The 26,666-nt window shown below is 40.8% G+C and overlaps 1 protein-coding gene and 1 long non-coding RNA gene across 2 annotated transcripts in view; one reads left to right on the forward strand and one right to left on the reverse strand.

Moving 5' to 3' along the window:
- Window positions 1–26,666, reverse strand: part of LOC127526161 (uncharacterized) — a 268,028-nt gene that overhangs the window by 207,578 nt on the left and 33,784 nt on the right. The window lies entirely within an intron of this gene.
- Window positions 1–26,666, forward strand: part of dnmt1 (DNA (cytosine-5-)-methyltransferase 1) — a 63,818-nt gene that overhangs the window by 28,789 nt on the left and 8,363 nt on the right. Inside the window, exons 15-32 of the mRNA XM_051920658.1 lie at window positions 461–638; window positions 3,211–3,308; window positions 6,105–6,258; window positions 6,362–6,477; window positions 7,265–7,470; window positions 7,897–8,023; window positions 10,193–10,369; window positions 10,462–10,686; window positions 11,621–11,813; window positions 14,574–14,664; window positions 15,668–15,793; window positions 16,176–16,458; window positions 16,560–16,701; window positions 18,725–18,891; window positions 21,278–21,455; window positions 21,580–21,775; window positions 21,903–22,066; window positions 23,588–23,704. Of these exons, the coding sequence (XP_051776618.1) occupies window positions 461–638; window positions 3,211–3,308; window positions 6,105–6,258; window positions 6,362–6,477; window positions 7,265–7,470; window positions 7,897–8,023; window positions 10,193–10,369; window positions 10,462–10,686; window positions 11,621–11,813; window positions 14,574–14,664; window positions 15,668–15,793; window positions 16,176–16,458; window positions 16,560–16,701; window positions 18,725–18,891; window positions 21,278–21,455; window positions 21,580–21,775; window positions 21,903–22,066; window positions 23,588–23,704 (2,938 nt within the window). The remainder of the gene's footprint in view (window positions 1–460; window positions 639–3,210; window positions 3,309–6,104; window positions 6,259–6,361; window positions 6,478–7,264; window positions 7,471–7,896; window positions 8,024–10,192; window positions 10,370–10,461; window positions 10,687–11,620; window positions 11,814–14,573; window positions 14,665–15,667; window positions 15,794–16,175; window positions 16,459–16,559; window positions 16,702–18,724; window positions 18,892–21,277; window positions 21,456–21,579; window positions 21,776–21,902; window positions 22,067–23,587; window positions 23,705–26,666) is intronic.

The following is a 26,666-nucleotide window of genomic DNA, read 5'->3' on the forward strand; positions in this document are numbered from 1 at the left end:
GTAAGACTGAAGCTTTTCAGTTCTTATCCAGAGCCTGAAAGAATCCTGGCTAAAATCCATTGCCGCCTTCTATGGGGACTTATTAGTTGTGATGCTATAACAGGTAATATTTTGGTTGATAATTGTACTTTTCAAAATTGAGAAGTCTAAAGTGACATTTTAAATTTAGCAGATACTGACCTAGTGTCTTACTGCTTGAATATGGTCCCTGGGTTGTTCCTACCCACTTGGCTTTCTTTTGCTCCTGAGCAAGTGACTTGTCTATTTATACGGTTTTGAACACAAACATTTGCAAAATACTGTGGCAAACAATTGTATTGTTGTGGTCACTGTAAAATTTCCTATGTAAAATGGATTGAACTTCAAGTTTAGCTTGGTAAGTAGGTGTGCTGTATTTTAGTTAATGCAGATGCAGATTTTAAAACCCAGTGTTCCATTTTTAACAATTTTTTTTTTCCAGGCGAGCTGCTAGAAGACAGGCCATTCGTCACCCTACCAAAATCGAAAAGGATAAGGGTCCAACCAAAGCCACTACCACCAAACTGGTATACCAGATCTTTGATACCTTCTTCTCTGACCAGATTGACCAGAATGACAAAGAGAACACTGTTAAGCGCAGACGATGTGGGGTTTGTGAGGTACGTAGCTTCTGCGAAACACTTTGAAGGAGGTTCATTTCTTTAAACCCGTTTTTAATTTCATAAAAAGTAATTCACTACCAGAATATTTTGCTTGCTTATTGGGTTGCATCACTTATTTCATTCATACTAGGGAATCCATTCCCGGGAATGAAACTGCTGTAATTCCCGGGAAAACGGGAACGGCCAAGCTCGCATATATAGTGTAAAAATCGATCAAGAAATAACGGTTGAAAATAATTAAGGTGGTGCCATTGCTGCAGCTTGCACTTCATCAGACAACAGCTTTGAACAGCAACTTGAAATTGCAATGCATCAGTCTGTTGCATCCGCATTATCTGTACCAAGGTACTTGCCATCACAGAATAAGAAACTGGATGCATCGGTAAAAGCTGAAATGGCGGTGTTTCAGAGCAACGGCAAGTGCGGCCATTGTTTAGAACAATTTTATCAGTATCTGAGGAGTCGGAGCGGGCTTTCTTAGCTGCTGGCGTACTTCTGCATGTGTGTTCTTGCCTGGACGACCGCACGCTGGACACGTTGATAATAGTAATAATAAATTACATTTATATAGCGCTTTTCTCAGTACTTAAAGTGCTATCCACACAGGGAGGAACTGGGAAGCGCACCCACAATCTTCCACAGTGTCCTTACTGCAAAGCAGCATCACTACCCTGCGCCACCTGTGAGGACGTTCTGCTTTCTACTCTTGTTACCGCAACTAAAGATACATGTACTTGTATGACAGCATGAACTGCTTGTAGATAAGGTTAGTTTTTTGTGTCAACATATTGCAGTAGCTTTATTAAAAATAAGTGTCAGTCGTTCTAAAACTGTTCACATGTGAGATGCCCGTGCACTGTCATGCCCAGGATTCCCGGGAATGAAATGCGGGATTCCCAAATTCCCGGGAATGGATAAACCCATCCAGGAATGGACTCCCTAATTCATACCCTGCTGTAAAAAAAATTTTCATCAGTGGTTTTTAGTTAGAATGATGTCCCTTGACAACTTGCTATGGCAGTGTTAGTTCATAATGAAAACTCTATTATTCCCCTCAAAGATTGTGGCAAAGACTACAAATGAAATTAAAGTGTGTGTTTAACAGGTTAATATGAACTCAAGCATTCTTAAAATAAACCAAAGTTACCCATCAGTAAAATTTTCTAAGTGTGAAGTGCTTATTTCCTTTTTCCATCCATTTCTTTTTGATCTCTTCTGCTTACTAATATAGATACTGGCACTGCAGGATTCTTTAGTGTTGTATATTCCATTGTGTATTGGTGTTCAATGAAGATTATATCTACTGTAACAAGAATGACCATTTGACATTGCGAAGGTTTGGGGCAGCCACCCGTATAATTTTTCCCAGTTGCAAAAACATTGCCAAGTTTACATAATTGAGTCCAAAACAGAACTGCCTTATATTCCACAAGAAGGGAGTTTTAAAGGCCAGTAGAAATGATGTCATCGGAACCGGAAGGGACGTCATTGGCTGCCCCAGAGCCGAGCGGGATTTCCCTTGAATGGTCTGCACTTCGCCACCCCCTGGTCCGGCGTTGAATTACATGTACTCAAGCCCTTTAGTTGTCTCCTAAACACGCGTGTGTGACAATACATGTACAGTAATCCCTCGCTATATCGCGCTTCGCCTTTCGCGGCTTCACTCCATCGCGGATTTTATATGTAAGCATATTTAAATATATATCGCGGATTTTTCGCTGCTTCGCGGGTTTCTGCGGACAATGGGTCTTTTAATTTCTGGTACATGCTTCCTCAGTTGGTTTGCCCAGTTGATTTCATACAAGGGACGCTATTGGCAGATGGCTGAGAAGCTACCCAACTTACTTTTCTCTTTCTCTTGCGCTGACTTTCTCTGATCCTGACGTAGGGGGATTGAGCAGGGGGGCTGTTCGCACACCTAGACGATACGGACGCTCGTGTAAAAATGCTGAAAGATTATCTTCACGTTGCTATCTTTTGTGCAGCTGCTTCCTGAAACGACATGCTGCACGGTGCTTCGCATACTTAAAAGCTCGAAGGGCACGTATTGATTTTTGATTGAAAAACAAACTGTCTATCTCTCTCTTCCTGCTCCTGACGGAGGGGGTGTGAGCTGCCGCCTTCAACAGCTTTGTGCCGCGGTGCTTCGCATACTTAAAAGCCAAACAGCCCTATTGATTTGTTTGCTTTCCTGTGTCTTTCTGACAGACTCTGCTCCTGACGCGCACTCCTTTTGAAGAGGAAGATACATATGTTTGCATTCTTTTAATTGTGAGACGGAACTGTCATCTCTGTCTTGTCATGGAGCACAGTTTAAACTTTTGAAAAAGAGACAAATGTTTGTTTGCAGTGTTTGAATAACGTTCTTGTCTCTCTACAACCTCCTGTGTTTCTGCGCAAATCTGTGACCCAAGCATGACAATATAAAAATAACCATATAAACATATGGTTTCTACTTGGCGGATTTTCTTATTTCGTGGGTGGCTCTGGAACGCAACCCCCGCGATGGAGGAGGGATTACTGTAATTTTTTTTTTTTTTATTTATTTTTTTTTTTTTTTATAAAACAGGTTTGCCAGGCCCCTGATTGTGGAAAGTGCAATGCATGCAAGGATATGATCAAGTTTGGAGGAAGTGGTCGAAGCAAGCAAGCCTGCTTAAAGAGAAGGTAATTATTCATTCTTCTGTATTCCTTTAGGCATACTTTTTAAACCACAGCCACTTCCTCCATTTATCAGTTTTTGCCATTGAACATGCAGTGCATGGACAGTTAAAGTCAAATGTCCTGTCACATTTTTGGAAATTATGCAGTAGTTATAAAGCCAAAAAAAAAAACTAAACGTCCTGACTGAATACTTTCATTCTGATGATGCAACAATACGCACTGTTCTCACTGCAGTTCTAGGTGCATGCTTGAAGCTCAAGTCCTCAATGAACAGGTTTATTTAATGAATTGAGTAAATCGTCTGTAATGACAACCACCTCCAGGGTGGGAGACATTACTTGGACTGTATAGTCAGGAATAATGTTGTCTCTGGTTGGATTAAATGAGCACAAAATGCATCAATTTGTAAATTGACTTGTTTGTTGCAAGGTGACATTTTGACATTTTCATTAACGAGCTGTATTTGTGACAGTCATAAATGGCACCATTGTTAAAAGTACTGCATTTCTCTAGGTGTGGGGTTTTTTTTTGTTTGTTTTTTTTTGTACCCCCAATTCAGATATTTTGCTTCATCTCAAATTAGCCATCTGTAATGCACATATCATGGTGAAATTGCCATGTTAGAGAATTGCTGTGATGCAGGAAAGTTGGCACATTTTATACTTGAAAGATAGTGTATTCTTTAATCTTACTTTGCTTAACTTAACATGAATATCACTTGGCTTAAACTTTTTATATTAAACTCTTTTTGCAGAATTAGACTGCAATACATAGTTTTAAGGGTTGTAGTTAATGCAAATCTAACTGCAGAAAATGTTGCTATGCTTATCTGTTCATGAAACCAAGGTGTTAACAGCTTGAAATAGTTAGGTGTGAGCTCATTACACCTTTACTAGCAGCACAGATGAGTTTGCAGGCCATAGTGTATTTTGGAAGGTTGCATCTCAATTGGTTCAATGTATATTTGTGGTATGTTTTAAGGGGTTTTATAAATCAAATTATCTAAAAATATTTTGGAAAACACCTTAACCAATCACTGTTAACATTAGGAGCTCTTTTGGTTTCTCTCTATACTTGCTCATAAGCTAAGAATCTGTCAGCATTAGCTAGCATAAACTTCTTGATTTTGGTCAAACTTGGAAATAGAAAATTAGTTTTCTGTAATTTTGATTGTATACTGAGGAGAGTGAATGAAAGTTAAAATTATAAAAGTAATCTTGGCAATTACCTTTACAGCTTTAAGGCAGTATCCTCACAGCTGAGAAGAGTTGATTTTAGGTTTTCAAACCTAGCGATTTTGGGTAACTCGGCTAACTTTTGTAAGGCTGTAGTCTTCTACAGTCATATGAAAAAGATTGGGAACCCCTCTCATCCTGCATAATTGACTCTCCTTTCAACAAAAAAGATAACGGTGGTATGTCTCATTTCCTAGGAACATCTGAGTACTAGGGTATTTTCCGAACAAAGATTTTTAGTGACGCAGTATTTAGCTGTATGAAATTAAATCAAATGTGAAAAACTGGCTGTGCACAAATGTGGGTCTCCTTGGCATTGTGCTGATTTGAATGGCTGTCACTGCTCAATGCTGATTAATGGCAACACCAAATTGGTTGGATTAGCTCATTAAGCCATGAACTTCATAGACAGGTGTGTCCAATCATGAGAAGGTTTTTAAGGTGGTCAATTGCAAGTTGTGCTTCCCTTTGACTCTCCTCTGAAGAGTGACAGCATGGGATCCTCAAAGCAACTCTCCAAAGATCTGAAAACAAAGATTGTTGAGTCTCATGGTTTAGAGGAAGGCTACAAAAAGCCATCTCAGAGGTTTAAACTGTCAGTTTCCACTGTAAGGAATGGAATCCAGACATGGAAGGCCTCCGGCGTAGTTGCTGTTAAACCCAGCAGGTCTGGCAGGCCAAGAAAAATACAGGAGCAGCATATGAGCAGGATTGTGAGAATGGTTACAGACAACCCACAGATCACCTCCAAAGACCTGCAAGAACATCTGGCTGCAGGTGGTGTATCTGTACATCGTTCTACAATTCAGCGCAATTTGCACAAAACAAATCTGTATGGCAGGGTGATGAGAAAGAAGCCCTTTCTGCACTCACGCCACAAATGGAGTCACTTGTAATATGCAAAAGCTCCTTTAGACGAGCCAGATTCATTTTGGAACAAAGTGCTTTAGACTGATGAGGCAAAAATTGAGTTATTTGGTCATAACAAAAAGCTTTGCATGGCAGAACACTGCATTCCAAGAAACACCTGCTACCTCCTGTGAAATTTGGTGGAGGTTCCATCATGCTGTGTGGCTAGTTCAGGGACTGGGGCCCTTGTTAAAGTTGAGGGTCGGGTGAATTCAACCCAATATCAACAAATCCTTCAGGATAATGTTCAAGCATCAGTCACAAAGTTGAAGTTACGCAGGGGTTGGATATTACAACAAGACAATGACCCAAAACACAGTTCAAAATCTACAAAGGCATTCATGCAGAGGGAGAAGTACAATGTTCTGGAATGGCCGTCATAGTCCCCTAACTTGAATATGGAAATACTACTGTTACCATAAGGCATGTCGTATATTAAAAGGAAGCTGCTATTTTAAAAGCTCAGCCAGTGATAAACAAAAATCCAAAGAATTAAGAGGGGTTCCAAAAGTTTTTCATATGACTGTATAGTTGGCAATGCTGCCTAAGGTGTTGTTTTTTTGGGGGGGGGGGGTATTTTTGCATTCTTGAGTTGCTACATCAGGGTAGTGTTGCTGTAAAATATGCATTTACAATTTTTCTAATATGACTGTAGGTGTCCAAACCTGGCAGTGAAAGAAGCGGAGGAGGATGAGAATATTGAAGAGGAGGATGTTCTTCCAGTCAAGAGCACTTCAAAGATGTTAATGCAGGCCAAAAAGAAGAAACAAAGCAAGAGCAAAATAACATGGATTGGTAAACCTGTGGAGGTGTGTGTGTTGTAGTCTATTTTGGGGAAAAATGAAAGTCAAAGAAACTTTACCCACTTTAAATTGATGCAAGATAGTTTAATATTCTCTTTTTGTCCTTCAGACTGTAGGCAAGAAAGATTACTACATGAAAGCTTGCATTGAAGATGAAATTGTTGAGGTTGGCGATTGTGTATCAGTCAGCCCGGATGATCCCTCAAATCCTCTGTATTTGGCCAGGTATGTTCTGCTTTTGGTTAAATGAACCAAACTGAACCTCAGGAATCCTAGAAGGCAGGTTGGGACCCAGCCTTGAAGTTGGGGTCTGTAGAAGTTTTTGATATCCTTATAGGTTTTGTGAAATTAAGTCTATTTTTAACTTTCTTAAGCTTGTCACCTAAAAACACACCAGAAGTGGTTTTGAATCCAGTTTAGACTCCCCAGACATTTCTTCTGGAAACTGAATCTTGCTAATGAAGTGACCTTTCTCTGCCCTGAAAGGAATTGAAACTTGTGTAGGAGATTTAACAGTACTGGCTAGATAGTGTCGGCCTCATCATTGAGGAACTGCCTCTTAAAAACTGACCTCTTGGTAAAGGAGCAAGTGTTTAGAAGTACTTAAAAGATTATCATTGCAAAAGTGCTGTAGCAGTGGTGATTTGATAGCTATTGCTATTTTCACTTATGGTTATAAGCCACATAGAAAGATTCTATGGTTGTACCAGAAAGCACATCTTTTAGCCACTAAGTGCTGTACAACTCACTCAGCAGAGCTGCTGATCTACTGTATATAAGAATGGCCCATTGGTGCCTCTTGTTCTGGACCCACAGAAGTCATCTCTTAGCTGATCAGTAAGTGATTGCTACTTGGAGGGTCTGCTCTGTCAAACTTGGTCAGTTACTGCCTCCTTGTAGAGTTATGTTAAAATTATTGCTGTTAAGTGAGATTTTTGTGACCACTAGGACTCAAAACCTCCACCCCCAATGTAAATTGCAGAAACCTGACTTTATGTACACTTGTTTTCAGGATTACAGCCTTGTGGGAAGATGACGATGGAAAGATGTTTCATGCACATTGGTTTTTCCGGGGCACTGACACTGTGTTAGGAGAGTCCTCTGATCCCCTTGAGCTGTTCCTAGTGGATGACTGTGAAGACATGCAGCTCTCATATGTTTATGGAAAAGTCAATGTTGTGCATAAAACTCCTTCAAAGAACTGGTTCATGGAGGCAAGTCTTGATTTTAAAACTAATTTTAAGTTGCCCTGGGCTGCCTAATTCATAAAATAATATCCTAGTACTAGTGGCTTGTTGCAGCTGACTGGTTTGAGTTTTTTCAAGCCAACAGACGCTTGCTTTTTATTGCACAGTATTCTGTATCACTGTTAGTTAGCAAATGGAATAATTTATTATTCACTCTATTCAATTATATTTTATGTAGTGGTCTTCTCAATAGGATGTCTCTGCTTACAAATCACTGTACAAAATATTAGTACTTTTGAAACGTCAGTGATGCTATGCTTGTTACTGTGTATGCATGTGGCTACAGGATAGAATGGCAGCAGATGGGTGGGGGACTACTCTGAGCCTTTACTTGATTAGTGTTTGGTTGCAACATGCTTAACATTTTAACATCAGTACATTAAACTGTTTTAGGGAGGAACAGATGAAGATTTTAAAGTAGTTGATGATGGCAAGAGCTACTTTTACCAACTGTGGTATGAGCCTGATTATGCTCGGTTTGAGACGCCTCCCAGTGTTGTTCCTCTCGATGACTGCAAGTACAGGTAAGTGATTTTATTTTTTATTTATTTATTTTTTTAAATAACTGATTACAAAGTACAGGGTAGCCCACGAAAGTGGCCTGCCTCTACCAAGACGACTGCATTACATGGTGAAGAGAAAAAATTATCAAATGTGGTACTCCCATTTACAGAAGATGCTGAAATTGATCTCCTTGTGCATCTCTGTGCCAGTTTCAACATGTTCATGGACACTTAGTGGCAGACGAGATGGGAGTCTTCTCAATGGAGACAGGGCCACTTTTTCGTGGGCCACCTTGTATTTTCAGATTATTGCAAAGTACTGTTCATAGCAAGACTGGTGACTCTGCATCCAAATAAAAGTAAAACCGGATGAAAGTTGCAAACCAGACAGCAAGGTTGCTCGTCACTAGAAGGAACTTGGAATTCTTCCAGAATAATGTACACTAGAATTTTAAATTAAGACATAATGTGGTAGTGGCAAAGGTAGCGATCATTTAGAATAAATGCAAGAAGCCATGGTTAGGCACAGTTCCCTGATGTCTGGTTAAAAACACTTTGAGGGTGCCAGATTACTTTTTTTTTGTGGTAATTTTTATTTTTTTAATTTTTGCATAAATTAAGCTGGAGACATTGTATATTTTTCTCTAAGTAAAACTTGGTGCCAGGATTTATATATTATGACTAGATCTTCACTTGGAAATGTAAAGACTGTTTAAACCAGCATAGCATCTTGAGAGTGTTGAGGCCATTAATCTCTGTTGATTTACATTATTCCAACCTTTTTAGAGTTGTGACTTTTAAAGTTCAGCAGATGTTCTGTCGTGTAACTTGCTAATGTTGTCCTGCCCGGGATTGGTTCCTGCCTTGTGCCCTGTGTTGGCTGGGATTGGCTCCAGCAGACCCCCCCGTGACCCTGTGTTCGGATTCAGCGGGTTGGAAAATGGATGAATGGATGGATGTTTAAAACACTAATCTCTGCATTTGCTTTGCTTGGTCGTTATATGGTCTCGTTACAACTTGAGCATTATGCTGCTGTAGTGAATCGTAATGTTTCAGTGTCCATTCACTGATTTTTGCAAGTTGTTATAATTTAGTCTCTAAAGCAGCATTAAAACAGAAAACTTCCAAGTACTGGTTTGAGAATTAGAGTGTGTGTGTTTTGTTGGAAGATGCTTTGTCCAGTGCACTTGAGTGGCAGTTGGCTAGCCATGCACCAGTTCTGTTAGGGTAGCCTTTGTTGGCCACTTGCGTATGCCTCTTGGTAATTCATGTTCACTTGCAATAGTTTAAAGATGTATATCCTTGTTCCGTCTTGCAGCGTCTTTTTCCAAATGGTAGTTAAAATTCTACTGGAGTCCACGGAGGATGCTTAATGTATAGAATCGAGAATTTAAGTAGGCAAGAAATGCAACCTAAAAAATGTATTCTAAAAGTTAAGTTAAAGGCAATCCTTAAAGCTGTGTACGCTCTGGAATATGATTTCTGAATCAGATTTATTGGCCAAGTATGCACACATACAAGGAATTTCACTCCAGTTTTAGTGACTCTCCAATTTATTTGCATAATCGATATATACACAACAGTTCATCACACACACAAACAAGATGGAGAATGTGGGTGGGTAATATGCATACAAAGTGCAACTTGGTGCCAACAAATGCTGAAATAAACACTGGATACAAAGTGTTAATAGCCTAGGGAATTAAACTAACCATTTGTGAGCTTGATGGCCGGTGGGGTGGGGGAGAAACCTGTTCTTATAAATTAATATACACCAAAACAAACTGAACTTCTTCCATCAGCCAGGCATTAGATCGAACAGGTTGTGGCCTGGATGTGAAGTCCGTAATGATTGTCATAGCCTGTTTCGTGACTTGGGTATAATACAGGTCCTGTAAGGTAGGCAGACTGGCACCAATGATAACGGCAGACCTGATGAAGTAGCCAGTTTTTTTTTTGGTCATGTTTAGTCACTGATCTGATCCATACTGTTATGAGTAGAGAACAGACACTGACTGCTGTGCAAAACTGAATCGGCAGCTGCAGTGGAAACTTGAACTTCCTCAGCTGTTGCAGGAAGTATCATCCCTGTTGTGCCTTTTTATCAGGGATCCATGGGGTGTTCCTCCTTCTCTTCCTGATTTCCCTTTGGCACAGACCCAAAACTTTTTTGTTCTTTTGTTTCCTCAGATTTTGCTCCAGTTGTGTTCGTCAGGAAGAAGAGCGAGAACGCTGTGCTCCCAAAGTATTGGACCCTCTAGAGGAAAGTGATGCTGCTAAGGCCTACTATGCGTTGGCTTGCCTAAATGGTCAACAGTACAGAGTTGGTGATGGGGTTTACCTGTTGCCTGATGCCTTTTCATTTAGGTAAAGTGTACTGTTTTTTTGTAACTGAGGTGCACCTTGTACATATTGCATGATTTTTTTTTTTCTTAAGTGTTTCTATTATGTTTCCAAAGTGTCAAATCAGGAAGCCCTGTGAAACGCCCTCAAAGGAAGGAAGATGTGGATGAAGAGCTTTATCCAGAATACTACAGGAAGTCTTCTGACTACATTAAGGGTAGCAACCTGGATGCTCCAGAACCGTTCCGTATTGGTCGGATCAAAGAGATTTTCTGTTCAAAGAGGAGCAATGGCAAAGCTAATGAATCGGACATCAAGCTGAGAGTCTATAAGTTGTACAGGTATGAGAAACCTGTTGGCTTTCATACAATGCCCTTGTCATAGGCTGCTGGAAAGAACTAGCAATCTCCACCTACATTTTTTTTTTAAGACTATAGTGCTCTCCAAAAATGAGCATGTCCAGCATGTTGTGGGTTTAAAATTTGAGGGCAGTTCAGATGTAAGCATCACAGTCTTCCATAGATACAAGTGCCACTAGGACCTCATTCAAGGTTTTTAAAGTAAATGGTTGGTTTGCATGTAAGATATGGTTTAAAGTGTGATGGGTAACACCAGTGTCAAGTTAATTCATACATTGGTATGCAATTAATGGCTTTCTGCAAGATCACATCTTTCCTTATGTTAATCCCCTTTAGCTTGAAAGCCGTTATTTCTGAAGCCCTGGTTTTTGTTTTAAGTAGCTAATGATTATACTTAGTTCTCACGTTTACAATTTTCTCTGTTACATCCATGAGTTCTTAATTTTGAAGTATGCTTCTTTTCACAAGGTGGGAAATTTCAGGCTGTCTCAACATTTTTCGTGCCTATCATAGCAGCATTTCGATGCAAGTACTAAATCTGCTTTGCACAGTGTACCAGTCCATTACAGGGCCCACCTGTACACGACTGATTTTTAGAACTACCAGTCAGCCTAAATCACTTATTTTGGGGTACTAGAGTTAAACTGGAGACACCTACGGACAGTTTAGGTGTGGGTTTAGACCTCTGAACACTAGATCCTTGAGGATTTTGTAGTACTTCTCATGTCTTTTATTTTATTGAAACATTTTAAGATGTACATGTAGAGCTGAAATTCTTGGCTCCATTGTGTTGCATTGTAAAGTTTGGGCTGATGGGAGTTTCTTCTTCCCCCACCCTCAAAAATGTTGGAGCCATTTTTATTTTGTCATTTTCTAAATCAAACTTTTTTTTTTTTTTTTTTTTTTTTCCTCCTAGGCCTGAGAACACTCACAAAGGAGTAAAATCCAGTTACCACACTGATATTAACATGCTATATTGGAGCGATGAAGAAGCAAATGTAGACTTCAAGGATGTTCAGGGACGTTGCTTTGTGGAATATGGGGAGGATCTAACGGAGAGTGTGCAGGAGTACTCGAGCAGGGGGCTTGATCGGTTTTACTTCCTTGAGGTATTCTATTTAAAGTGCATGAATCCTGTCAAGTTTCTGGGGTGAAAAAATGATTTATGAAAGTTGCATAATTAGTGTTGGACTGTAAACCACAAGGTGTACATTTAAGTCCTCACTGTTGACTTGTTGTCGGAGTTGCATGCTATTTCTACCAAGTAAGCACTGCAAAGTTAACACTGGCCTGTACACTACTACTTTTGCTTGATCAATTACCAGCTAAATACACCTTGCTTAATAAGGTTTCTTAGTAGGGTTAGATCAGTACTAAAATTCTGACTTTGGCTTAGATACCACCTTTTGAACCTCCACTGGTACCAGAACAATTCAGAAGCAAATAACTCCAGCCTCCCTTATGATCTATTTAACTGTTGAAGCTGTGAAGTCCCTGTTGTCTCTCTGAACCCCCCCAACTATGTACCGTGTATACTCGCGTATAAGTCAGGTTTTGAAACCCGAAAAGTCGATCATAAAATCCAACCCCGACTTGTACACCACCTTCTTGCCTCCTCCAATCTCGCACCACTTTCTTAGACATGTCGAATTTTATTGCACAGGCGCAGTTACCAATTTCTTTCACTATTTCAATGATGTTTAATTTGAAAAACACTTCATATTCTTCTGATTGACCGCTCCTTCGTAGATGAGGGATGCTCTTATGATAAAGGTGTATGAGGGTGCGAGATACAAAAACGCAGAGCGGTGCAAACATCACTTCGGAATAGTTCGGGTATTACCGTGTGGTCATGTAGGCATAATACATTAAAAAAAAAAAAAAAAAAAAAAAATGGCAGTGTGCTCCGTGGTTGTTGTCTCTGGTGGGCGTTTAGCATATCATCTCTTGGACCAATAGCACGAGTTTTCAACATTCAACTTATACAACCGACATAAAATTCCAGAAATTATGCAATAAAATTTAAGTCCCGACTTCTCTGCGGGAGAACAATTATCCTTGAGTATATACAGTAATTCTGATGCATTGAAGCATGTACTTTAGTTTAATTAAATTTTACCACAACTGCAATAGTGAGTGTCTGGAAGGTTTTAGGAAAGCTTGTTTATGCTGGTTCTGTACCATTTTAGTTTGACTTTGTCGTTACTTTTCAATTTCTGGTGTACTGTAGATCCCTGTAGGGGAGAAAAGACTAGCAGATCAAGTGCCACCTAAAGGTCAGAGTTCACCAAGGATTCTTTAAATGTTTGTATATCTCAAATTTAAAAACTTGTTAATTTTTGGTGTTATCACATTGATCCATGCATTTACAGACGTCCCTCTGGTAAAGGAGTAATGTAATTTTCATTTTTGTATGACTGGAAAAAATAAGTCTTCTATTTAGGCAATAAATAATCTACCACTAAAATATACACATTTTCCAGTCTCCACCTATTTGTCTGTATATTTAAAAATGGGATTAGTCCGGTTAGTAGAGAATACACTTGTTAGAAATACACCAAAAATAAGATGCATCAAGTTCTAGTGTCATTTGTCCTCAGATTTTGGCTTTGCTTTATAATGTATGTTACCATACTAGCTCAGACTAACATGGAAGAGTCTCAAACCATTTTTTTGTGGCCTAGGGCTGTCCTTTTATTATCTGAAACTGAAATGGACATTTTAGAATAGATCTATAGAATACTATATAGCAGCTCCTACTCATTTGCTGGATGTTATGATTAAAAATGAACCGGGGGGGGGATGCTTATTGAACATATGTAAAGGATGATCATGTAGGTAGGTAGATACTTTATTAATCCCAATGGGAAATTCACATTCTTCAGCAGCAGCATACTGATACAATAAATATCATTATTCTTTAATATTAATGCAGGTGAAAAACAGACAATAACTTTGTATAATGTTAAATGTTAACGTTTACACCCCCCGGGTGGAATTGAAGAGTCGCATAGTTTGGGGGAGAAACGATCTCCTCAGTCTGTCAGTGGAGCAGGACGGTGACAGCAGTCTGTCGCTGAAGCTGCTCTTCTGTCTGGAGATGCTACTGTTAAGTGGATGCAGTGGATTCTCCATAATTGATAGGAGCCTGCTGAGCGCCCTTCGCTCTGCCACAGATGTTAAACTGTCCAGCTCCATGCCAACAATAGAGCTTGCCTTCCTCACCAGTTTGTCCAGACGTGAGGCGTCTTTCCTCTTAATGCTGCCTCCCCAGCACACCACTGCATAGAAGAGGGCGCTCGCCACAACTGTCTGATAGAACATCTGCAGCATCTTATTGCAGATGTTGAAGGACGCCAGCCTTCTAAGGTAGTATAACCGGCTCTGTCCTTTCTTGCACAGAGCATCAGTATTGGCAGTCCAGTCTAATTTATCATCCAGCTGCACTCCCAGATATTTATAGGTCTGCACCATCTGCACACAGTCACCTTTGATGATCACTGGGTCTATGAGGGGTCTGGGCCTCCTAAAATCCACCACCAGCTCTTTGGTTTTGCTGGTGTTCAGGTGTAGGTGGTTTGAGTCACACCATTTAACAAAATCATTGATTAGGTCCCTATACTCCTCCTCCAGCCCATTCCTGATGCAGCCCACGATAGCAGTGTCGTCAGCGAACTTTTGCACATGGCCGGACTCCGAGTTGTATTGGAAGTCCGATGTATATAGGCAGAACAGGACCGGAGAAAGTACAGTCCCCTGTGGCGCTCCTGTCAGACGTGCAGTTCCCAAGATGCACATACTGTAATTTCCTTTGAAAAAACTCTAATATTCTTTCTTCTCCCCCCCCCCCCCCATTTTTCCTCAACAAGGCATATAATCCCAAGACCAAGAGCTTTGAAGACCCTCCAAACCATGCACGTAGTGCAGTTGGAAAGGGCAAGGGCAAAGGGAAAGGAAAAGGTACGTATCTGCAGTCCAGTTTGAGTGTATATAAATTGCTTTAGTAGGACTGTCAAGTAAATGTATTAATCTCCCTTTAAAGACATCCTATGTTTTCACAAATAGTATTCAAGTCCGGCAAATAGCGGAACCAGTATAAACTCTGTTCTGAATGGAATAAAAACAAAACCTTGGGATACATTCCATTTAAATTCCAGAAGCCATCCCACCCATAGTTGTTTGCTATTCTGCACATCAATTGCAATTACTGTAAATTGTGAAAAATAAATAAAATCTCATTTGTTACTGAAAGGATATGGATTCTTTCCTCAAAGTTGACACTGCAGAGAAGTGCCTTTAACTCTTAAACTGCCACGTACTGGGGGGAGGGGGGGGTTCATGTATCCTACTTTTTTGCTGCACTTTTTTTCTTGGGTAAATTGTGACGTTTCCTTAAGTGAAATTTTAATGGAACACCTCACCTCACCCCACCCCCCCATGCAAAGAGCATCAGTTACTGCAACACTGATCATTTTACAAACTGTAAAAACTATTTTTATATTAAAAAACAATGCAACAATCTATTAGTCAGTTGCCCCTTATACATTTATCGATGAAATTCAGTAAATCACCGAGCCAACTACGCTTGAACTGGCTGCTTGCAAGCACATAGAGGCTAACGCTGATGCTTGCAGGCCAGTCTAGTGCAGCGTCTGAATCCCAGGGACAGTGATGATGCTGATTCGCTAGGGGGCAGCAGTGAGCATGTGCTGGCTGCTCAACAAATGTATGCCACGAACTGATCCGCTCCGGCGTGCTGGCAAATTGCCCTGGGAACGGACTATAGCCGGTTCCAGCAGTTTAAGGGTTAATTTGCAGGGTTATTTTGTTGTTTCTTCACTGCACAACTGCTTTTAATTACAACTCTACCTGTTTGAGAATTTTTGGTTTTTAGTGTGTATGTGAAGTTAGTTTTCAACCAAGGTAGGTTTTATTTTTAATATCTACTTGTGACTTTCAATAGGGAAGGGGAAAGGAAAATCCTCGGCAGCAAGTGAACCAGAGTCCCAGGAGCCAAAAGTGCCCCCGTTGCGCTCTCTGGATGTGTTTTCTGGATGTGGGGGGCTTTCCGAAGGATTCCATCAAGCTGGTAAGTTAAATTCTGAACTTGTGGTTATCCGTACACGTGCTACAAAATAGCATTAACTCTTCAGTTCTGTTCTCCCTCGATGAAATCAGTTATAGCCACTCTAACTGCACTGCTTCCTTTATTCCTGTGTGTCTCTTTCCTCATCCCACCCAACTTACATAAACCTCCGCCTATTCGGGCAACCCCTGGCACTGGACATTGTGCACCTAATTGAAACAATTCAGAGTAAATGGCAAATGTTCGCCCGGTTAGTACTTGGGTGCTCAAAAGCTCAGATATTTTTCTCTTAATTAGTAACTCCTGATTAGTTACCACACCTACATTGCTTACTGAATACTATGGGCTATGCTCCTCACCCTTCTATTAACGGTCTGCCTTGTAGGTATCAGCAAAACGGAATGGGCAATTGAGATGTGGGATCCTGCTGCTCAGGCTTTCCGTCTGAATAATCCTGGCACTACCGTATTCACGGAGGACTGCAATGTGCTGCTCAAGCTGGTCATGGCTGGCGAACAGACCAACTCTCTAGGACAGAAGCTGCCTCAGAAAGGAGATGTTGAGATGCTGTGTGGCGGCCCTCCATGCCAAGGTTTTAGCGGAATGAACCGGTTCAATTCGCGTACCTATTCAAAGTTTAAAAACTCCCTAGTGGTGTCCTTTCTCAGGTAAAGGGAGTGGATTGAGTGAGTGAGGCCTGAAATAAGGATGTAGTTTGTTGACAGGTTCCTGTAAACTTTTTTTTCTTTATGTACTTTGTTTTTTGCAGTTACTGCGACTATTATAGGCCCAGGTATTTCTTGCTGGAAAACGTGAGGAACTTTGTGTCTTTTAAGCGTTCCATGGTATTAAAGCTCACGCTGAGATGTCTTGTACGAATGGGTTACCAGTGCACCTTTGGAGTGCTGCAGGTAAGATTATCTATTTAGATTAAATTCATTATTTTTTTCCTAGCCCAGTACTTAACAGTAACATTTTTGCAGACTGAAAGCTGCTCCATTTTTTTTTATTCCTTCATTGTATTCGAAATTATACTTAAAGGCACAGTCAGTTAATTTGGCCATTTTGTGCCATACTTTCTAGAATCTGCTCCACTGAATTCTGTAAGCTACTATCCAAAATTCATTTGCTGTGTAAGTTTAAAAACTATTCTGCCAGATGCTCTAGCAAGTACTCGGATTTTACAAAAATGCTGCAGATGGTGCCACTTTGTCAAGTTTTCATTATGAGAAACGTTCAAAAAATTTTATTTTTTTTTTTTTAACTCTTTTAGGGCTAATTTTTTTTGTTTCTTTTCTCCCAGGGCTGAATATTTTTCCAAAAACTAACATTTTTAAAAAAAGAACACAAAGCAATTGTTTAACACATCAAATCAACAAATATTTCCTTTTGACAAATGTTACTGTCTTGCATGTTGTATGAGCCTGCATACTCTGATTTCACATACATATCACATACATTTTACACAGCAAAGTCTGATCTCGCTCAAAGCAGCCAATTTCAGTCATTGCCACATTGCACTCCTTACAATACGTGTTGCTTTGGTGCCTATTTTTCAATTGTCTGTTGCTGCACTTTCTCACATATATTGTTAGTGTGTACTGTAGAGAGACAAGTCACCCATTTGCCATCGTGCCATGCCACTGCCACCAAGTTTTCTGCCTGCATGAAAACCGTATTGTCACCTCTTTTCATCTTCTGAAACTTAATGAACTTTATGTATGGCATTATAGCCTGGCTCACCCCATGGGATTTGCATCTGTTTATTACAAAAGTGAATAAAACTTTGCAGCAGCACGTACCTAAGCCACCAGGGGACAAAACGCGTTTGGACCAATGCTCCCTGAAGTTATATCACCAGTTCTGTCCCATCTCTATTTGTAATGCCACAGCGCGCTTCATCTCGTCTTTCATTGTGGGTTTCCACTTTGAAAAACGAGAATGCGATGCAAACGCAGCCCGCGATTCAAAAAAAATCTCTGCCTACCTGTTTGTCTCGTCTGACAGTAGCTGAAAAGCAGCATCAGGAGAGAGTAGCCTGAAGTACAGCAGCTGGTGATCTGTCGTGTCCAACAGCAAGCCATGCCGTCTTGTAAACTCCGGTAGCCAGATCGGCTGTCAACGGATCAATGTCTGTGTATTTATCCCATGCGAACTTTGCCGTAGATGCATCGGCTGCGCGAAGGCACTCAACTGGCAGCAGATCCGCTGGCGCGGCATCGGCTGGTGTCTGATCAGCTGATGCCTGCTTCTCACTCTCTTGCTCGATCTCCTGATTACTGCCAATAAAGTCCGATTCTGAAAAATCAAGAGTCCGACTCCGCGATAATGCGCAAAACATTGCCTGACGAGTCTTTTCTGCACTTGCTTCGCTGCCTTTTCACATGTCGATGCCATCTTGCCTTTGTTTACATTTCGCAACTCACGCACACGCAAGGTTTAGTTGCCGAGTCAACGAGTCTAGCATTCCTCCAAGCACAGAGGGAATGCCTGTGACGTGACAGTGAGATTTGTCGCCATTAACAGCGGATTGTCACCCCCTATCCCTGGATGTCGACTTTTGTCGACATTCGCCTTCAACCCCTCCTGTCGACAAAAGTCGACATCCGCCCTAAAAGAGTTAAACTTTATTAAGAATTTCAAAAACAAATTGCATCACTTTTCTACAGTGTCACCTTCCTTTACGGTGCAAGTTTCCCAGCGTCATACCAGCTTTTTAACGCTATCGGCAAAAGTTTTTTGCCTTCACCATTTTCAATGAAAATGTGTGGAAACTTTTTGAACTTCCCTCGTATATACAAAAACTTGTGTACAGGATTTTCTGAAATAGTTTCCATTCCCCCTAAAAAGCCTAACCTAATATTTTGTTCTCTACACTACTTATTTTAAAGTCTGATCTGTTACTTTGATTCTTTACTCCTTGGCACATTGCAGGCAGGGCAGTATGGAGTAGCACAGACTCGTCGGCGAGCTATTATCCTGGCTGCTGCGCCTGGAGAGAAACTTCCTCGGTATCCAGAGCCTCTCCATGTATTCGCACCTCGTGCCTGCTCCCTTAGTGTTGCTGTGGATGACAAGAAATATGTCAGTAATGTCACAAGGTAAGTGTGCCAGACTGGGTTTAAGAGGAAAGTGGGTTTGATGCAGCTGAAGTCATTTTATCTTACTTTGACATAATGAACGTGTTTGTGAGTGTGTTTTGTGGCTGCCATGAGGTGGCCGTCCGGTTTAATAGAATTGTCATTTGCTTTTTCACCTGGCCCTATGGCACAGCTTATTTTTCTATCCGTATAGATACAGAACTGGCTTCTACCTGTCGCCACCTCACAGGTGGCACAGTGGTAGTGCTGCTCCTTTGTAGTAAGGAGACTGTGGAAGTTTGTGGGTTCGCTTCCCGGTTCCTCCCTGTGTGGATAGCGCTTTGAGTACTGAGAAAAGCGCTATATAAATGTAATGAATTATTATTATTATTAATACCGAGACTGTGTTCTTGCTGTATGTAGTCTTAATGTTTGAATAATGGCGCTTCTGGAATTTGCTATTAAGATGCAGGTTGTACTTGCCCTAATGAAAGTCTTGCTAAGCACTGTTTTAGCCAATTAGCCACATTAACACCATGCCATTTGCCAAACTATCGGATGATAAATGCAGCATCTATAAAGTGTTTTGAATGATACTGATAATAATGGAAACTGCTATAAGACCAATACACAGATAAGTATTGTCAACCTTGTCAAAAGTAGGACTAGACATAGCCAAGCCTTCACCCTGTCTTGCTGAACGTTTACCACCCTCTTCTCACTACTTTGTCATTCCCTATACTTCCCACCATATACTGTACATTGTTGGACTTGAAAAACATGACATTCTCAAGCCCATTTAATCCAGTTCACGGTCATGAGGAGTGGATATTTCTTGTAGCCAATCCTGGCAGAAACCAACACTAAATGGGGCACTAATCTGTTCACCAACACACAGCCCCCATATTCACACCAGTCCAATTTTAGAGCAAGTCTTTTAAGATGTGGGAGAGAACATTGCACATGGAAGGAGTGTGTAAGCTACGTGTGTGTGTATGTGTGACGACCTAACACGGGATGTGACTGCAAGGTCCTCAACTTGTGAAGCAATCATGCTGATTGTGCCACTGTGCCTGCATGGTGTGGACATCATTCATGTCTAGTAATGAAACATGAACATTTGAGAGTTAACTCTTCTAATATGTTACTCAAATTACAAAATGTCTCAAAACGTCAGTTGTAGCAGGACTTCTTATTGCAACAAAAATGCCTGTTTACCAGAAAAAAAAAAACATTTATTTGAGAGCTTCTGAGTTATTACCTAGGAGGTAAAAAAAAAAAAAAAAAAAATCTCATTTGCTTCTATAGTGGCTAAAAGTTTCCAATGGTCTTTCATCTTTAATTTGGCATCTTTGTAATTAAACTGATCTGATTCATTAGGTAGGGACAGAATTTTGAATTTGCACAAATGCCAATAAGTGAATGTTCAGGTAAAATCCTGCCCCCAAAGTGATAACCTTTAAAATGTCGTGCTTAATTAGATCCAGTATACATCTAAAGTGCCATTTAAATGCCAGAATACAAATAGGAACTGGATGTAAACTGTTAATTTTTTTTTTTATGGGTTAATAAAGGATTAGAACAGTATAGTCATTTAAGTACTCAAATGTGGCACTTGGAGCCACAGCCCACCTGCCAAGTTGGTTTGCCTGCCTAAGGTAAAGTCATCCCCGATGGACGATTGCAGGAATCGTGGGAAAGAGGGGTCCTTTAATCGGATTAGTGCATTTCAGCTGTGGAATGGCCACATAATTATTCATTACATTTATATAGCGCTTTTGTCAATACTCAAAGCGCTATCCACACAGGGAGGAACTGGGAAGCGAACCCACAATCGTCCAGTCTTCTTACTGCAAAGCAGCAGCAGCACTACCACTGCGCCACCTGTGAGGACAATGGAGGAGGCAACTTGATGAATGAGGTCTCCAGGACTCTGAACAAATCCAAATCATAAATATGTGATATCATCTACTGTTAAATTCTACTCAGTACTTCTAAAATTTTTATTTTTTGTTCTGTTCTATGTATTGTATTGTGTTGACCTCCTTCTTTTTGACACCCACTGCACGCCCAACCTACCTGGGAAGGGGTCTCTCTTTGAACTGCCTTTCCCAAGGTTTCTTCCATTTCCCCCCCCCCCTACAAGGGTGTTTGGGAGTTTTTTTTCTTGCCTTAGAGTCCAGGCTGGGGGGGCTGTCAAGAGGCAGGGCCCGTTAAAGCCCATTGCAGCACTTGTGTGATTTTCGGCTCTACAAAAAATGAATTGTTGTATTTAAGAGTTACTAACATCTGGAGGAACACCAGAAGGACTGTTTTTTATTTATTTCTAAATTTATTTGGATACAATACTTGTCATTGGCCATGCCACCGGGGCCTGCTTATTAATTGACTTTTTTGTCTCCTTCAGATTAAACTGTGCTCCGTTTAGGACCATTACAGTACGAGACACAATGTCTGATCTCCCGGAGATCCGAAACGGAGCCTCTGCCCTGGAAATTTCCTATAATGGAGAACCTCAATCTTGGTTCCAGAGACAGATAAGGGGATCCCAGTATCAGCCAATTCTGCGTGACCACATCTGTAAGGTAGAGCTACATTTTCATTCATTTTTATTTATTATGAGCCTCTTCTAGTTTTTTCAAGTCTTGGTAATGCTCAGGGTTTTATTTTTATTTTTTTTTACTAATTTGGTGTTTGCAACTATTTCAGGATATGAGTGCCCTTGTTGCTGCTCGAATGAGACACATTCCCTTGGCTCCAGGCTCTGACTGGCGTGACCTTCCAAATATTGAGGTTCGCCTGTCTGATGGCACAACCACCAAGAAACTGCGCTACACACACCAGGACAAAAAGAATGGCCGTAGCAGCACCGGGGCACTTAGAGGAGTCTGTGCTTGTGCTGGTGGTGAGTGAGCTTAGGTTACGTGAATTTTATGTTGTTTAAATATAAATCACGTTTTATCTGGTGTGGTGTGGTGACTTCCTCCCACTAAAAGTACTGAGCTTTCGAATTGCTGTTTTTCCTGGTTTAGGGAAACCCTGTGATCCAGCAGACCGGCAGTTCAACACATTGATCCCCTGGTGTTTGCCACACACTGGCAACCGGCACAACCACTGGGCAGGTCTTTATGGCAGACTGGAATGGGATGGCTTCTTCAGCACAACAGTCACTAACCCTGAGCCTATGGGCAAACAGGTAGAGTTGCTTTGAGACACAAAGTTTTAATTGTTACATGCAAGACCAGTAAAACCACAGCATTCTGGAACTAACCTGACACAGAACTCCTGTGTGTTAGAGTATGGCTTAATTTAATAATTCAGAATTTTTAATTTTCACGTGTTGTCTCTGTTAGAGGCTAATTTGTTCTACATTTATGAATTGTGGGTGGAAACTTTTTTTCTTTGCACGCCTTCACTTTTTAGTCAAGTTTGAGAACTACTCTGGAATATTGTTTTGAATACATTTAGATGCCAGAAATGGAATTTAAATAATTCAAAATGCTGCCAAGTTGCCTTCCCATGTTGATTTTGAAGTCGCTTTTTACTAAATGATTGGCTTTAAGCCCTGCATATCTGAAATGGCCCTTAAACGCAGTCCTTTTCAAGCAATACAGTTTTTAGTGGGCACAATTTCTTTGACATTTTTCTTTTTTTACATGTGTACATATGGTAATTTTTCAGTCATTTTATTGCAAATGACGCTGCTACTCTACTGCTTCAAAGTCTGCTTCTGCCATCTTATGAGGGTGCTAGACCTTTCCTGTCTGTTGTACATGACAAATGTTGCACTTTTCAGTAAGTGAGCCTGTGTGGTTTATCTGTATTTGAAAATGAAGGCCTACATTTTGTTCAGAAGCGGCTCTGCCGTTCTTCCACAAACCTATGTTGTACCTTGGGTACTATCCATGTAAACGTCTTGATTCTCTGCCAAGGTGCGGATTGGTGTGCAGTATTCTCTTAAATCCAGATGGCTTGAACAAGGATTAAATGTTTCAGGCTTGACGAGGAGTCTTACTCAGGAGGAAGTACACCACTGACTGTTTTGGTTGTTTTCAATTGGTGATTCAACTCCACGCCGAATGTGCCGAGCTTGTAATGAAGGATGAAGTTATTGCCTCTGAGTTTCCTGAAGCGTTTGCCGCCTTCTAAGCGTTTGCCACCTTTTAATCTTCTAGGCTTAAAATGGAGACCTTCTGGTCCTACTTTCTATGGCTGAGGGCATTTTATTGATTTATTTACTAGGGGGCTCTGCCCCATGCTCGCTTCGCTTGCCAACCACCAGGTTTGGTTAACTGGATATACAATTTTTAAAGAGATTATTTTCATTTTTTTAATTTTTTTTTGATGTTTGCCAGTAATAAAGCTGTAGTGAATGAGTTGTTCCACCCCCCAACCGCTGCTAGTGCCACGCTGCGTGACGACCATTTAAAAGCCTGTACAGCAGCTGTCCTTTTGTCTCACTACTTTCTCTCACAGGATGTCAAGTGTTTTTTCCGAGAAGATCACATCTCGTCTCCCTCATGTCCCTCCCAGTATTTATTTTAATAGATGGATGTTTGTTTGTTCGTCCGTTCTTTGAAACAGCCCTGCCCCTGATACCCTGCAAGCTGCATCCCACAATGATTTGTCATTCAAAGTAATATTGTAACCCAATTGCAGTTTGTCACATCTATTTATACATTAAATTTTATTTTTATTTTTTTTTTTCCATATCCAGGGCAGAGTTCTGCATCCAGAGCAGCACAGAGTTGTGAGTGTGAGAGAGTGTTCCCGATCTCAGGGATTCCCAGACACCTATAGGTTCTTTGGCAACATCCTTGACAAACATAGACAGGTAAGAATCTAGAAAGAACTATTGGATGTATAAGTTCCTTAATCTTGGCCCCTATTACCTAAAAAGGGGGTAAACTTTTTTTTTTTTTTTTGACAAGACTAATAACTAAGGCTAATACAGTCATGCAGAAAGAGTGGATTTGAGGTTTGCCACGTGTTGTGTAAACCATCCCTGTGGTCCGCTTTATTTTGAAGTTTTTGTGGTTCATCACCTACTATCTGTATTTGTTCAGGATGCTGGGTTTTGCATATGTGGTTAAGCTAAAATGATAAAAACACCTACTGATCTGTAGATGTGATAGTGCAGTATCTTTTCAGTCAAGTGCTACTGTTCAGATCACCATCACAGGAGGTTTAGAAATCTCGCAAGAGTGCAGTGCAAAGCACACAAGTCGGATGCGTTACCGACTCTGGAGAGCGTACAAATGACAAAGAATCGGACCAACATTGAGCAATATTTAGAGTATCAGGCATAAAGTTTCATGTGGTGTGGTATTTATTTATTTTTTTTTCCCATAACATATGTGGACATTTCAAAATTTGATCTTAAACAGCATCTTTAATTAAAGGTAACGAGAGGGAAAATGTAATTTTGCAATATTCAACAAAAAAATGTACAAATATGCTATTTTTGTTTATGTTAAAGGTAAATACATGTTATGCTTTAATAGCTAGTACTGTACATAATCCCCCATGGGTGGGAAAAAAGCCAAGTTAGCATTTCCTGTAACAGACTAGCACTCTCCGACATTGACTAGTAGACCACTTTTTCCACTCCTCCATGCAGAATTCTTTCAGTTGTTTGAGGGTTGTCCTGTGAGCCCAGCCCATTCCAAATGCCCCCATCACATGTTGTAAAGTCCCCTTTTGGTTGAACTTCATTCTTCTGACCGAAGATCTCACAAGCATCCTCTAGTACAGGGGGGCCCAACTCCAGTCCTGGAGGGCCGCAGTGGCTGCAGGTTTTCATTCTAACCCTGTTCTTATTTAGTGACCGGTTTTTGCTAATTCTTTTGAATTAATTTTATTTGACTTGCTCTTGAAGACTCGGACCCCTCAATTATTTTTTTCCTTAACTCTTTTAGGGCTAATTGTTTGTTTTTTTTTTTTTGTTTCTTTTCTCCCAGGGCTGAATATTTTTCCAAAAACTAACATTTTTTAAAAAAGAACACAAAGCAATTGTTTAACATATCAAATCAACAAAAAATATTTACTTTTGACAAATGTTACTGTCTTGCATGTTGTATGAGCCTGCATACTCTATGATTTCACATACATATCACATACATTTTACACAGCAAAGTCTGATCTCGCTCAAAGCAGCCAATTTCAGTCATTGCCACATTGCACTCCTTACAATACGTGTTGCTTTGGTGCCTACTTTTCAATTGTCTGTTGCTGCATTTTCTCACATATATTGTTAGTGTGTACTGTAGAGAGACAAGTCACCCATTTGCCATCGTGCCATGCCACTGCCACCAAGTTTTCTGCCTGCATGAAAACCGTATTGTCACCTCTTTTCATCTTCTGAAACTTTATGAACTTTATGTATGGCATTATAGCCTGGCTCACCCCATGGGATTTGCTTCTGTTTATTACAGAAGTGAATAAAACTTTGCGGCATCACATACCTATCACCACGCTGCATAACCTGTCCAAAGCCACCAGGGGACAAAACACGTTTGGACCAATGCTCCCTGAAGTTATATCACCAGTTCTGTCCCATCTCTATTTGTAATGCCACAGCGCGCTTCATCTTGTCTTTCGTTGTGGGTTTCCACTTTGAAAAACGAGAATGCGATGCAAACGCAGCCCGCGATTCAAAAAATTTCTCTGCCTACCTGTTTGTCTCGTCAGACAGTAGCTGAAAAGCAGCATCAGGAGAGAGCAGCCTGAAGTACAGCAGCTGGTGATCTGTCGTGTCCAACAGCAAGCCATGCCGTCTTGTAAACTCCGGTAGCCAGATCGGCTCTCAACGGATCAATGTCTGTGTATTTATCCCATGCGAACCTTGCCGTAGATGCATCGGCTGCGCGAAGGCGCTCAACTGGCAGCAGATCAGCTGATGCCGGCTTCTCACTCTCTTGCTCGATCTCCTGATCACTGTCCATAAAATCCGATTCTGAAAAATCAGAGTCTGACTCCGTGATAATGCGCAAAACATCGTCTGCCGAGTGTTCTTTTCTGCACTCGCTTCGCTCCCTTGTCACATGTCAATGCCATCTTGCCATTGTTTACATTTCGCAACTCACGCACACGCAAGGTTTAGTTGCAGAGTCAACGAGTCTAGCATTCCTCCAAGCACAGAGGGAATGCCTGTGACGTGACAGTGAGATTTGTCACCATTAACTGCTGATCGTTGCCCTCTATCCCTCGACTTTTTTCGACATTCGCCCTCAACCCCTCCACTCGATAAAAGTCGACATCCACCCTAAAAGAGTTAATTAGCAGCCAAAAAATGAGATACAAAATGAGCCAAAACGGGACCAGCAAACTGTGACCATCATACACTATCTGGAAATAAAGAAAGGTGAAGGTCTCAGGAATGCTGGTCTGCTCTTTAGAAAAGAGAAAATCCGCAACTTCAGAAATGTCTGCTATTGTACAATGAGAGCTGCAACAAGCCATGGAATTAAAGAACGAGTTTAATTAACAAACAGACTTGGCGCCTCATTCAGTAACTGGTTGAAGTGAAATTGGTTGGAGTTTGAGGCCCTGACTGAGTTGGTCTTCTGTCAGCTCACTCACTTCACATTTCATTTCTGTTTGGGTGCCATTTAAGGAAAGAAATGAAGCAATTCAGAGGAACTTTTCTTTAAAACCAAGTCAATTACAATTAATTCAAAAGTTAATTAGCAGCAAAAACAGGTCACTAATTAAGATAAGGGTTAGAATGAAAACCTGCAGCCCTCCAGGACTGGAGTTGGACACCCCTGCTCTAGTACAATGAAGAACTCCTAGTG

This window comes from Erpetoichthys calabaricus, chromosome 17 (genome assembly GCF_900747795.2).
Source record: "Erpetoichthys calabaricus chromosome 17, fErpCal1.3, whole genome shotgun sequence".
Lineage (NCBI taxonomy): Eukaryota > Metazoa > Chordata > Cladistia > Polypteriformes > Polypteridae > Erpetoichthys > Erpetoichthys calabaricus.